The sequence below is a fragment of the Chrysemys picta genome, chromosome 22, assembly GCF_011386835.1.
Source record: "Chrysemys picta bellii isolate R12L10 chromosome 22, ASM1138683v2, whole genome shotgun sequence".
In the NCBI taxonomy this organism is placed as follows: domain Eukaryota; kingdom Metazoa; phylum Chordata; order Testudines; family Emydidae; genus Chrysemys; species Chrysemys picta.
This window is the reverse complement of record NC_088812.1, coordinates 1670531-1683279: the sequence shown is the minus strand read 5'-3', so window position 1 is coordinate 1683279 and position 12749 is coordinate 1670531. Positions and strand designations below refer to the sequence as shown.

The following is a 12749-nucleotide window of genomic DNA, read 5'->3' as shown; positions in this document are numbered from 1 at the left end:
TGTTCTAATCACTTGACAATGCGCTCCCCACTACAACAACTCAGAGCTGTTAGTTAACTGACCCTCCACCTAAGTGAGTAAGTAGGGCCTATGCACTGACATTAACCTCAGGCTGGCCTACCTGGTTGAGGACTTTCTGTAAGTGAGGTGTGCCCATTCGATCTGCCATGTGCCTGTAGGCTGGGTGAGAAAGGAAGAACTTCCGCTCTGCGGCCAGCGCTGCTCTGATGTCCTTCTTGCCTTCTATATCCTTCTGGCTCCGGTTAACGACGCCGATGTAGCCTGTAACGGGACAATTCCACATGCTAGATCTTTCTAGAGCGGGACACAGCTGGCGCACTGGCCTTGAACACCTGTGCTCCCTGCAAGGGACCCTGGGGTTACTGATACAGTTACAAAGGGGAACTTTATACAGCTTGCACAAAGGGGAATCTCTCCAAGCAGGTAACCAGGGTTTCCTGCAGAGCACGCCCCCCGCTGGCAGGTACCGTCACAGCTGCTGCAATGCAGAAGAGCTCTGGGACTTCCCTGTTTTCTATAGATCGTGAAAGAGAGGAGGGCGTGGGGATCTCAGCAGAATGCTGATTGCATAAGGGTGGTGGCATTCTACCTCTTCTTAAAGGAAGCAGTTTGTTCTCCAGGATGTCTCTGGCATCGGTGCCCTCATCCATCAGGTCTAGTTTGGTGATCACTCCAATTGTCCGTAGGCCTGAGAGAGGGAGAGGGGTAGAAAGATCAGTGGAGAAGCAGCTAATCAACGTCCCATCCCCCACTCTGCCAGATACATTGAGGGCAGCTGACCAGGTCTGGAGTTAGACATGCAGGGAAAGCAGTCCTCAGTTTCCCAAAGCAGGAGTCACAACCCTCAAGTCAGCCTGCAGCACTTCAGGTGCAGTTTCAATGTTCACAACTGGCTCGTGCGGCAAGAGGAGCTAGTGATTAACGCCATGACTGGACATTAGTGCATCAGCCTGAGTGACGAGAGTCACATAACTCGTTAGGCAAGACGTGAGCGCGTCAAGTCACACCCTTCAGTGAAGGCTGTCAGCCAAGCAAGCCAACAGGTCACCTTGTGAGTCTGCCTGGAGGACTCTGGGAGATAAAGAACACACCTAGTGGAAGTCAGAGGACAGGAGGGTGGCAGGAAGAGTGTCATGGGGGGGGGGGGGGGGGGGGAAGAGAGAGACACTTGTCAACAGGAGACCCGGCTGGAGCAGCAACCACTGCCCTTAATGGGGACAGGAGAAGAGAGCCAGGATGTCCTTCCAAAGATTCAATGACATCAAGATACCCTGTTCTAATAGCACATTCCACTTGGCAGAGCCAGCCGGGATTCCCCACAGTAGCGAGAGCTGCTCAGCAGAACACATGGGAATCCTGATATCCCCTCCCTTTGTTAAAGGATTCTGCAGCAGTTATGTTACTGCAGCAGGTGGGCGCGTGTGTGTTACCTTGAGGATCTACTTCTTTAGCCATTTTAAGAGCATCCGAGTTCGCCAGATCCATGTTGGCTGGAGTCACCGCAAGAATCAGGCTGCTTTCTCGGCTGATAAACTGCAAGATCATGTCCTTGATCTGGTACTCAATATCTTGGGGCTGGTCTCCTACCGGCACCTTGGTGATACCCGGAAGGTCGATCAACGTCAGATTCAGCACTGAGGAGAGAGGAAAGCAGAGAGCTCATGCTGTGTGAAGCAATGCAGAATATTTTATCTCTGCAGTATATGGGGAAAGGAAGGGGCGTGTGCAGGGGGTGCCCAGAGGACCAGCTAGGATATTCTGTTTGTCCTCCGTAGATCACTCCAAAGCTTGTTGCTCGGGAACAGATCCTGGTCTTCGGGGACCTTCAAACCTCCCTCTGAGATGCTATTTCTTTTCCGTTCATTGAAGTGTCACAACACCCATTTCTCTAGTCTTTGCATTTAGAAGCCTGCTGACATACGCGCTCTGATCGGAAGAATGCAAGTCTCACTCACCATGTGGTGAATATACTCTCAGGTTGATGGGAACGGGAGAGATTCCTTTATTGGTTCCTGTGACCCGGTCTGTCTCTGCCTCGATCTCCTGCCGAACCTCGTCAAAATCCGTGAACTTTTTGGATTTGCAGTGCAAAAACTCTGCATATTCTGGAAGAGAGAGATACCCCCCAGGTTTGTAACGCAACACACCGGCTTGCAGCTAGCCTTCACCAGCAAGAGGGCCGAGTTCAGCCCCAGTGTGAACAGACCCAGGCCCCAGCAGACTTGCTGCTTACACCAAGACTGAACGTGGTCCTTGCCCTTTCATAGATTCTAGCACTGGAAGGGACCTCGAGAGGTCATTGAGTCCAGTCCCCTGCCCGCATGGCAGGACCAAATACCGTCTAGACCATCCCTGATAGACATTTATCTAACCTACTCTTAAATATCTCCAGAGAGGAGATTCCACAACCTCCCTAGGCAATTTATTCCAGTGTTTAACCACCCTGACAGTTAGGAACTTTTTCCTAATGTCCAACCTAGACCTTCCTTGCTGCAGTTTAAGCCCATTGCTTCTTGCTCTATCCTTAGAGGCTAAGGTGAACAAGTTTTCTCCCTCCTCCTTATGACACCCTTTTAGATACCTGAAAACTGCTCTCACGTCCCCTCAGTCTTCCCTTTTCCAAACTAAACAAACCCAATTCTTTCAGCCTTCCTTCCTAGGTCCCAGCTTTGAAACTCAGCAGTGCAGCATCAGCTCTGTGGGAGCCCAGTGAGCTACACGCCAGAGAAGAGGTGCTGGTGCAGAAAGCAGTCATGAAGTCACACTACGCTTTGTGAGCATTATGGGGATTCAGAGCTGGGGGCAGGAAGACAGCACAGTCTAATGCAGGAGAGTTGGGCCAATCAGGAGAATGCAGCAGTGATGGCTAGAGACTGATTCAAAGCCCCACCACATTCACCCACCCCCAGAGTGACACTGCCTCTCAGGAGCACCACACTTGCGGGTGTACAAAAAATGATGAGAGCTGCCTCTCTCTCCCAGTACTGGGGAACAGAAGAACGGCCAGACTGGGTCAGACCAAAGGTCCATCCAGCCCAGTATCCTGTCCTCTGACAGTGGCCAGTGCCAGGTGCCCCAGAGGGAATGAACAGAACAGGGAATCATCCAGTGATCCATCCCCTGTCGCCCATTCCCAGCTTCTGGTAAATAGAGGCTAGGGACACCATACCTGGCAGATAGCCACTGATGGACCTATCCTCCGTGAACTTATCTAGTTCTTTTTTGAACCCTGTGATAGTCTTGGCCTTCACAACATCCTCTGGTAAAGGTTGACTGTGCGTTGTGTGAAGAAATACTTCCTTGTGTTTGTTTTAAACCTGCTGCCCATTAATTCCATTGGGTGACCCCTAGTTCTTGTGTTAGGAGAAGGAGTAAATAACACTTCCGTATTTACTTTCTCCAAACCAGTCATGATTTTATAGACCTCTAGCACGTCACCAGGAAGTGACAGAATTATTTCCAGTGCTCTTCCAACAGCTACCAGAGGGGGGAGCACACCCTCCCAGAAACAGGGTTTCAGACCTTAACTCACAGCTACAGCCAACCCTCATCCTGTTTGCTACAAGCACCTTGCCTTCAAATTCAGCCCAGCCTCTGGCGCAGGGACTCTGTTTATACAGCACAGAGCACAACTGCAGTGCTCACTCCTGATTAGGAACTCTGGGTGCTCCCACAGCAGGTTGCCTTGGGGAAGAAGAAATGGAGGTTGAGCTGCCTTCCTTGTAAAGGTCCAGGAGCCCACACGGCAGAGGTCAGGGCACAGAGAAGTCGCTTTCCAAGGAGGACATGGGCCTGAGTTGTTTGGTTCCCCTACCCAGCCAGCAAGCTCTTCAATCGTGGCCCCTTTGTGCTGCACAGAGGAAAACAGTCCCTGTCCCAAAGAGCAGACAAACTAAATAGACGAGGAGTAGGAAGAGAAACGGAGACACAAAAGGAAGCAATGTTCTCAAGGTCCCCAGCATGTCAGTGGCAGAGCCGGGAATAGGACCCAGGCGTCCTAGTGCCGCACACCAAGTACACTCGAAGAGGGGGTGAACTGCCATTTCACTTTCAAAGGGAACGTCCGTAGCCCGTTCCCCTGCAGAGCTTAGACACCAATCATCAACCTCTTCCCAAACCGAGGCTGCAGAGTCCACCTGCCTTTAAGATTCCAGGTACAGGGCACAGCCCAGGATCGGCTTCCCCTTTTAGCTCATTACGAAGCTATGTTGCTGCCTGCCATAAGCCACGGTAACTGCAGGACAACACTACAACACCTCTTACCGTGGAGCTCGGCTCAGCCATGCAGACTCCTGCCAGCCCTCTTACAGAAACAGAGCCACCCTTGAACGGAGACGATTCCTAGTGTTGCTCTTGCACCTCTCACATCAGAGGGCCAAGACTTGTCTATGCTGGACAGTTAATTTGGATTAAAGGTAAGGGGGGTGAATGTGAAGTACAAGAGCTGTTCCCGGCTAGCTCCATGTGTAGACACACCCACTGTGCTTTGTAGGTGGCCCTCTCTAGCCCACTAAAGGGGGAGAACAAGGCAGCTTTATTCTGTGGCAAGTGGAGCAGAGCCAGAGATTCAAGCTGGCCAAATAGTCCCGCTGTGAAAGCCAGCGAGCAAGGCGAGGAGAGGCCCGCCCTTCCCCAGAGATCACCCAGTGGTGTGTGTTTATTTGGGGCGGCTGCTAATCGGGGATTTAACCAGTCTAGCAGTCTCCTCTGGCGAAGGCGGAAGGAGCGAGACAATGGAAGCCAGCAGGCTCTATAGGTTAAGGTTCCACAAGCCAAGATTTTTCTTGCAGCCTCTGTGCTATTAACAGCTGCTTTGATGTGGATGTGAAGTGAAGCTTTCCTTCCCAGAAGGGAAACGGCCCGCGGGGGAGATGCTGGCACACACTGGGGGCTGGTTCCGGCACTAGTGCTAGCTGGGGAACCTAGATATCAATGCCGGCGTTGGTTTGCAGGACTGTGTGCCTTTCATTCTCTGCCCATCATTTTAAACACTTCATTGCTGGGTTTTTGAGCCCTGAAGAAAGGTTTGAGTCTAACCTGCCAAGACACTCACTGGCTGCATCTGAATGGCTGAGTGGACTGGGAAGAAACAGATTGCAACATTCTAGGTGCAGGTTCTGATCAGCCCATCACGGAGGTGCGTGAATGCCAGGGGAGAGTCACAGCGTGACCGAGAGAGCCCTTAGGGCCACCAAGCCGGGAAGGAGCAGAAACAGCTGCATGTTTAGCCCACACCACTTGCTCCCATTCAGGGATCTATCGGTATTGCAGGGGTCACTGCTGATCAGCCACGCTTGGATCGGTGCTGACAGAAGTTCACTTCCAGTGAGGAGCAGCACGTTAGTGCGGTCCAGTCTTTAAACACTAATCCTATACCTCGCTGGGAGGGAGGGGAGTCTCCTCCCAGAGGGGAAACGGAGGCATGGAAGTGTGTCTGTCTGTGTCTCTCTCACTCACACACTCCCCCAGCTCTGCCACTGGTGAGTGGGTGTGTGCATGCGCGCGCACAGATTTTCTTACAATCCAAATATAAGGTCACAGGGACCATTGTGATCTAGTCTGACCTCCCATACAACACAGGCCAGAGAACTTCTAAGATAAACGTTTCGACCCCTCCCGCCCTCCGACTCACACTTCGATACCAAATGCCACTTAGACGAAATACACAGCATCGAGACAAGACCATCCCTCTCTGCCCTGCCCCGTCCCATCTGGGTTAGCAATGCAAGGAAGGAGAGTCTCTGTTCTCCCCTCCCCCTAGGGGCTAATGAATTTCAATAGCTGGACCAAGGGGAAAAAAAAAAAAAAAAGAGTCAGACAGACTGAGCCTCTCCTGGGATCCCGTGGGTCACGCTGAGGAGGCGTCTCATCACTGCTATGAAGAGCCCATTCAGTGAAAGAGGCCAAGGGGTTTGCAGGCTGGAACTCCCTGGGAGAGCAGTCATGCTAACTGGAAGGTCTGATGTCAGGGGCTCTCTCTCTCTCTCTCTCATATGATACTGATGCCCCTAACTAGCATACTTGATAATAGTATCGTGGTACCACCCGGGAGCCTCCTCATGGCCCAGGATCCCATTGGGCTAGGCACTGCACAAACACAGGCCCCGCCACCAAGAGGGGGTGGAGGGCCTATCAATGCAAGCTCATGTGACTCTGGGCCTGCACTGCCTCCCTCTGGGAGAGAGGAGCAGGAATCAAGCGGGTAGAAAGTTTGAAAGCAGCTCTGATCTCACTGGCATTTCCCAGAAACAGGTTGTTTTCTACACGAGGGCAATAAAGTTAGGGAAAGGGTTTAATCACTAGCCCTGGTCACCCGCCTTCAGGGCCATGAGAGCAGGCAGGCAGGCTCTGCCCCACTGGCACCCCAAAACAGCTGGTCGGTTGTGGGGCATATTTCAAGAACTCCTGGTCTAATCTGCTCTGTGGCTTGCACCCATCCAGTCCCAGAGCAGTCTCCATCCAGTCAGAGGAAGACCAGAGGGAACACCAGAGAGCTACTGATTTGGGATTTAACAGCCCCCAGGTATAGACAAGAGCAGCATGACTCCCGGGAAATGCGAATGCTTCCACATCCAGCATGTTCTGCACTTCAAGCAGAACTCTCCAGTCATCACTTGCATGGGGCATCACATTACACTCTAGCAGAAAACGCAGCAAGATTTGACTGCAGCTGAAAATCACTTCCCCTCCTTTATCTATCAGCCAAGACCTGCCGCTCAGGTTTCACTTTCTCCTGCAGCCAACCACTAAACTACAGGCACCAGCCGTTCGACAAAGAACCCTGGACTTGGGAGATCAAGAGCTTGGAGGCTCACCTTCACCAGTGAGCTATTTTACTGCGGAGACAGCGTTTAAATATTAACCCAGCCCCATTCCCCCAATGGGTGGTTGGCTTGAAATAACTGAACTGAACTATGCTGGATGCATGCAAGGCAGCAAGCAAATCAGGAAGGCCCAACCCGAGAACTTTGGCCTTATTTAAAACACCTGCACAAGTCTCCTCAGTGCTAGCAACAGTGCCTGTGCCAAGTTCTAGATCAGTGGGTCTCAACCAGAGGTCTGGGACCCCCAGGGGGCCACAAGCAGGTTTCAGGGGGTCCTCCAAGCATGACTGGCATTTGACTCGCTAGGGCCCAGGGCAGAAAGCCAAAGCCCCGCCACGCACGGCTGCAGCCCAGGACCCCGAGCCCTGCCATGTGGTGCTGACGCTGAAGCCTGAGCAACTTCGCTTTGTGGGGGCCCCTGTGGCACAGGGCCCCAGGCAACTGCCCTGCTTGCTACCCCAATGCCGGTCCTGGCTTTTGTATGCAGAAAAGCCGTTACGGCACAGCTGGGCTGTGGAGTTTTTATAGCATGTTGGGGGCCTCAGAAAGAAAAAGGTTGAGAACCCCTGCTCTAGAGGAGCGTTTAGGGCCCCAAACCAAAGCTCACTGAAGTCAAGGGAAAGATTCTTCCATTGATTTTAATGGGCATTCAGCCCAACAGGTAGGACCCAGCACAGTCACTCCATTGGTAGTGCAAGCAGCACTGCGTCATGGCAACTCCAACTAATCCTACTTGCCTACACGCCTCTGGAAACAAATCCACAAGGCTCCAGCGGTCCCTGAAGTTGGTCCTGTGCAACAGACTCCTCCCCAAGCCAGCAGAGACCAACTCGCTTCCAGCTGCCTGACCCCTGCCCGTTGCTCCTCCTCCGGCCTTTGTCTCACTTCCCAAGCCAAGAGTCACCTGGTCGCATCCCCCTCCTGGGTCTCAGGTTACGAAGGGGCGGCCACAGCATCCCTGCAGGCAGTTGGAGCAGATCCCACAGAAGTCACACATGCTTATTCCCACTACCTAGGCATTGGTGCAATACACAGGGAAACTGAGGCATGCACAGCATTCGTTGAAAACAGTAAGACTCCCATACAACAAGGGAAAATCCCCACTTCGTCACACAAACCAATGAGCACAGTTTGACTGAAATTTCGCTAACTCTTCATGTATTTTGGACACCAGATATTAGGATTATTGCTCCAGGAAGCCTTGAAGATGCAGCCACGTTTGGGGTGTAAGTCTCAGTCAATGCTCCAAAGAGAGAAGTCTGCCAAGCTGCAGTAACTTTCCATATTTAACAACGTGCTTGCTGATTGGGCTGGCGACAACCACCTCATCTGCAGATCAATAGGAACAGACCCTTAGTAGCTACTGCTCCCTACCTGTTGTCAGGGGTGGCAATGCAAGAATTAACTGCTGGTAGATCGATTCCCCCACTTCCCTCAGAGATCTGAATGGGAAGTTCTCTCTCCAAAAGCGTTAACCGGTCTTGAGTGCAATACAGACTTCCCACCTGACAACACAGCCCCAGGGTCCTTTGCCATCGACTGTTGTGACTGCACTTCTCCAAGCCCAAGGGGTAGAGAGGCCCACCCACCCCTCCTGGAAAAAGGACAAAGCAAGGGAACCCTCATGCATATTTCATCCAAAGAGAAATCTTCCCGGAGATCAGGTTCGCTGGCACTTTAAGCGTGTGCTCAAGTTAGGGTTGGGGCTGTGTTTAGCCTTTTCACATTTATCATGATCAGTATCTGGGGCAGAGCGCCGTGACCCAATAGCAAGGTCTGTTTCTACTGTTTCTGCAAAAAGAACAGCAGTACTTGTGGGACCTTAGAGACCATCACTCGCGCAGTAACAAGGAACTGTTAGAGTGGCAGGAGAAAAGAGATAAATGTCTATCAGGGATGGTCTCGACCGTATTTGGTCCTGCCATGAGGGCAGGGGACTGGACTCGATGACCTCTCGGGGTCCCTTCCAGTCCTAGAATCTATGAATCTAGGCCATGGTTTTATAAGCAAGTTTGTTTTGTGAATAGTTCACCAGGAGAATGGGGTTGTCCCTGTGCTTTGGGATCACTAAATGCTCATGATCACATAAGAAAAGCTATGAATGTCACAATGCCTCAAAGTTGTATTGTTATTTGATTAAAAAGCACTGCCATCACGATCTGGTGGAGTAAGTTAAACCCCCTCTCAAGTGGGACACTGGGAAAGCAGCAACTCCCTGACCTTTTCATTGGGAGAATAGGAATGGCTTTGTGTTAACGGACCACGTCACAGCATAGCAGGGAGCTCAGTCTGACAGCTCCATTTGGTCTTTTACATGGGAACAGATCGATTTGCCCAACTCTCTCTCTGCTCTGAGGAATAGCAGCATGAAGCTGCATGACCCAGGAGGGACTGAGGCCAGGGACAGAGAGGAAAATGCAAACTAACAAGGAAAAGGAAACTTTCTGGTAATGTAAATGCCTGTAGCGATAGGTCCCCTGCCCAGACCAGAAGTGGGTTTGTTCTCAAAACCTTTAGGGCTACAGCTGGTTTTCAGACATCACATATTTCCAAGATTTTAGGCTAGAAGAAACCATTATGACAATCTACCCCTCTAGAAGAGGCCAGAGTTTTGTATTTGTGAAGGGCTGGATTTGTTTAGGGGAGGGATAGCTCAGTGGTTTGAGCATTGGCCTGCTAAACCCAGGGTTGTGAGTTCAATCCTTGAGGGGGGCCACTTAGGCATCTGGGGGAAAATCAGTACTTGGTCCTGCTAGTGAGGGCAGGGGGCTGGACTCAATGACCTTTCAGGTCCCTTCCAGTTCTAGGAGATGGATAGCTCCATTAATTTTAATTTTATTTTTTTTTTAAATCAGAATAAGTTGATCTGGACTAATCGATACCACTTAACTTGCAGTGTAAACTGACAGACTAATGCAGAAGTGATTTGCCAAAGAGTTTCCACTAAGTTATCTATGCCTGTGGTACACGTTCTTGATTAGCTGCACGCTGAAATGACAGTACTAATGCCAAATTACACAAAACAAGCCTCCTAGCTCATTTGCCACTTACAAGGCGGCTTTCATCTCCTGAGCAGCACATTTTCTTTGCAGCAGTTTATCAAAAAATCACCCACCTTGTTTCACAAGCATTTAAGAGAGTCAGAGCTGCTCCCTACATATTCATAGACTTGTTAAGTGGCAAGACTACAAGGGTCTTGTACACAGAGACATTCAAACAGATTTGCACTTTTTCTGATCTGCTGTGTCTATCGAAAGCAGCATTTGCCAAGGGTACTAGACTTGTTACCCAAATGGAGAGGAAACTTCAGGCATCCCCAAGCCCACATCCGTAAGGGAACAGCTGGTGTTTTGATTTATGGAGCAACAAGCTGTTCAGCCCCCCTCTGTACCTGTTTTTGAGAAGATTAGCTGAAGAATAAGAGGACGTCGGGTGACAATTCCAGACCCACGGGGAAGAAAGTCTCTGTAAGGAAATAAAAGAGATGGAGTTACTCACAAGGCTAAACAACCAAGGCATTCAGAGACTACAGTGAGCAGTAGCATACAAGCACCTTATTATTTGTATAATGGCAACGCCTAGAGACTCCATTGTGACAAACCCTGTACGTGCTCCTGGCCCTGCTGAGCTTACGATCTCCTCCGTTTTACAGATAAATCATTCGCCTTTTGTTGTACCTCAATTCCCCAAAGACACTGGGGATCTGTGGCAGAACCCAGCACCCTAGCCCCACCACCATCCTTCCATTCAGTTTTCACCCAAGTCTCCCATATTCACAGTTCTTAGAGAGGAAACCTCATTACAGGAATGAGTTTCTCATTCTCCTGACTACCAGGATATGACCTCTTCTGAGGCCTCTGGAGAGGATGCCGCTAGTTTTATGCTACAGCAGAGCCGGGGTAGATAGAAGGAGCTGTATTGACATGCACATCATGCTCTAGTATCTGAAGAGACAAGCAGCACTGTCAAACAGAGGGACGGACAGCTCCCGTGTCCTCAGGTGCCCCTTTGCCTTACAGCTTGTAAGTGGTCGATATCAAGGTTCACAGCAGAAGGGTCTGGTCTTCCAGCCACCAACGTTTTAATAATGATCAGAGCTTGCAGGGTTGTTAAAAATTGTGTGCTCATCATGGTGAGCTGAAAGACAGACAGTTTAACGGGGGAAAGAGACTCAGTCATTTTCTTTTTATTCCTGGAAGCCACACGGGTCTAAGTGATTCGAATTATTTCCCAGAAGAGCTGGATTTCTGATGAATTGCAGAGACAAAGAGCTGGCAACACTCCTCGGACACAGACAGAGCTCTTGGAGTGAGTCAACCCCACCCCTTTCTACTGGGTAGAAACTCAAGTGTGCAGAGCCATTAAGAGAGTCCAACATGTAGGCCTCTTCTGCCCGGAAACGGTGCTCCTCCACATCCTAGACGTGCTGTTTTGTTAGAGACAATTACTGCAGCCTGAACGGCTCCAGTTCTCCTCAACGACAGCACTGAGAAGAGTTAGACAGAGCTGCTAGGGCAGGAGTGAGGGGCACGTCATGCAGGTTTTCTGAGCCGTTCTTTTGTCTAGCATTCATGGCTTCACCGGCTTTGAAATGGGAGAGAGAAACGCTGCCTAGGAAAGACTGTGCTGAGAGCTTTCCCATTTGTTTCAGCCCGACAGTCATCTGGCCTTCTCCAAATCCCCCTGCAGTGGGAAGCTTTTGGCCTTCCTACTCCTATAGCTTCCACGATCGCTGTGATGTGCTGCAGCTGTGCCATTTGCTCTCTCAGATAAGGGGTAAGATAAGCACATCGCCACAGTGTGAAGAAGCCTGCCAGGCATCTCCATTATTTTGCCCTTTATTTAGCTATTACACATGTGAGTGACATTTGTGTACAGTTGTGTTAATTTTGCATACTAGGTGTGCAAACTGGCAAGCCTGGTACACTGGGTGCCCTCATTAGACCCCAGGGTTAACAGATCACAACACAGTTTTCCTCTCCGGTCTGTTTCAAGCTGCCTGCAGACTCAAGAAGATGCCAGGGAGACCCCACTTCACATTTGCAAGGTTAGCATCTAACAAGTGGAAGCTTGAGTTGTGCAGAATCTGACCACCATGGGTGGCTAAATGGGCCAGTGCCAAAGAGCAGGCTGGGGGCTAACACCATTCTGCCCAGCCGGTGGCTTGTGCTGCAGCGATCACAGCTCTGTAGCAAAACGTGAGCTTGAAGCAGGTCACTCAGAGCACTGCATGAAGAACGCTGTGTACACCCAGCTCAAGTACAGGTTAGCCGAACTGGGGTAGAGCCGAGAAAATGAGTCATCAGAGCAAGTCCAATGAACTCTTCCCACCGAGCACGTGGAATAAACATCTTCCCACGAGACCGGAAATGCAGATTCTGTGGACACAACATCTGCTCCTGCAACATCTGTTCCTGGTGAGAACCAGCAGGAAGACGAAGTGTTTAGTCTGTCATGGAGGTCTGCTCGCCTTGGTTTATTTTCCCTTGTGCTCTGCTTTGCTCTAAGTGCTACCTTCCAGCCACAACCCTCAGAATAACCCAAGATACGGAAGTCTCACACGAGTCCTTACGTGCCATTTGGAACATGATCACTGTTCTCTGGCTCCCGGCTCAATACACAAGATGATGTGGGCCTGTACTCCAAGCAGCCACACACTCCTCCACAAATCAGCAACTGGCTTCCTGTCACCAACTTCTACCCCAGCCCCATCTACTCCCATCTTACGGGAGAAATCATAGAAGATTAGGGTTGGAAGAGACCTTCGGAGGTCACCTAGTCCAATCCCCTGCTCAAAGCAGGGCCAACCCCAACTAAATCATCCCAGCCAGGGCTTTGTCAAGCCTTAAAAACCTTTAAGGATGGAGATTCCACCACCTCCCTAGGTGGGCCATTCCAGTGCTT

General features: G+C 50.7%; 1 protein-coding gene across 29 annotated transcripts in view; it reads right to left on the bottom strand.

Annotated features, from left to right (window-relative positions):
• DNM2 (dynamin 2) overlaps positions 1-12749 on the bottom strand; it is a 59772-nt gene that overhangs the window by 33863 nt on the left and 13160 nt on the right. For all 29 annotated transcript variants that reach the window (XM_042844393.2, XM_042844387.2, XM_042844385.2 and 26 more), the window contains exons 2-6: positions 10237-10310; positions 1977-2126; positions 1452-1655; positions 611-709; positions 122-282 (exon numbers count right to left, since the gene is read on the bottom strand). In XM_042844393.2, coding sequence (XP_042700327.2) covers positions 122-282; positions 611-709; positions 1452-1655; positions 1977-2126; positions 10237-10310 — 688 coding nt within the window. The remainder of the gene's footprint in view (positions 1-121; positions 283-610; positions 710-1451; positions 1656-1976; positions 2127-10236; positions 10311-12749) is intronic.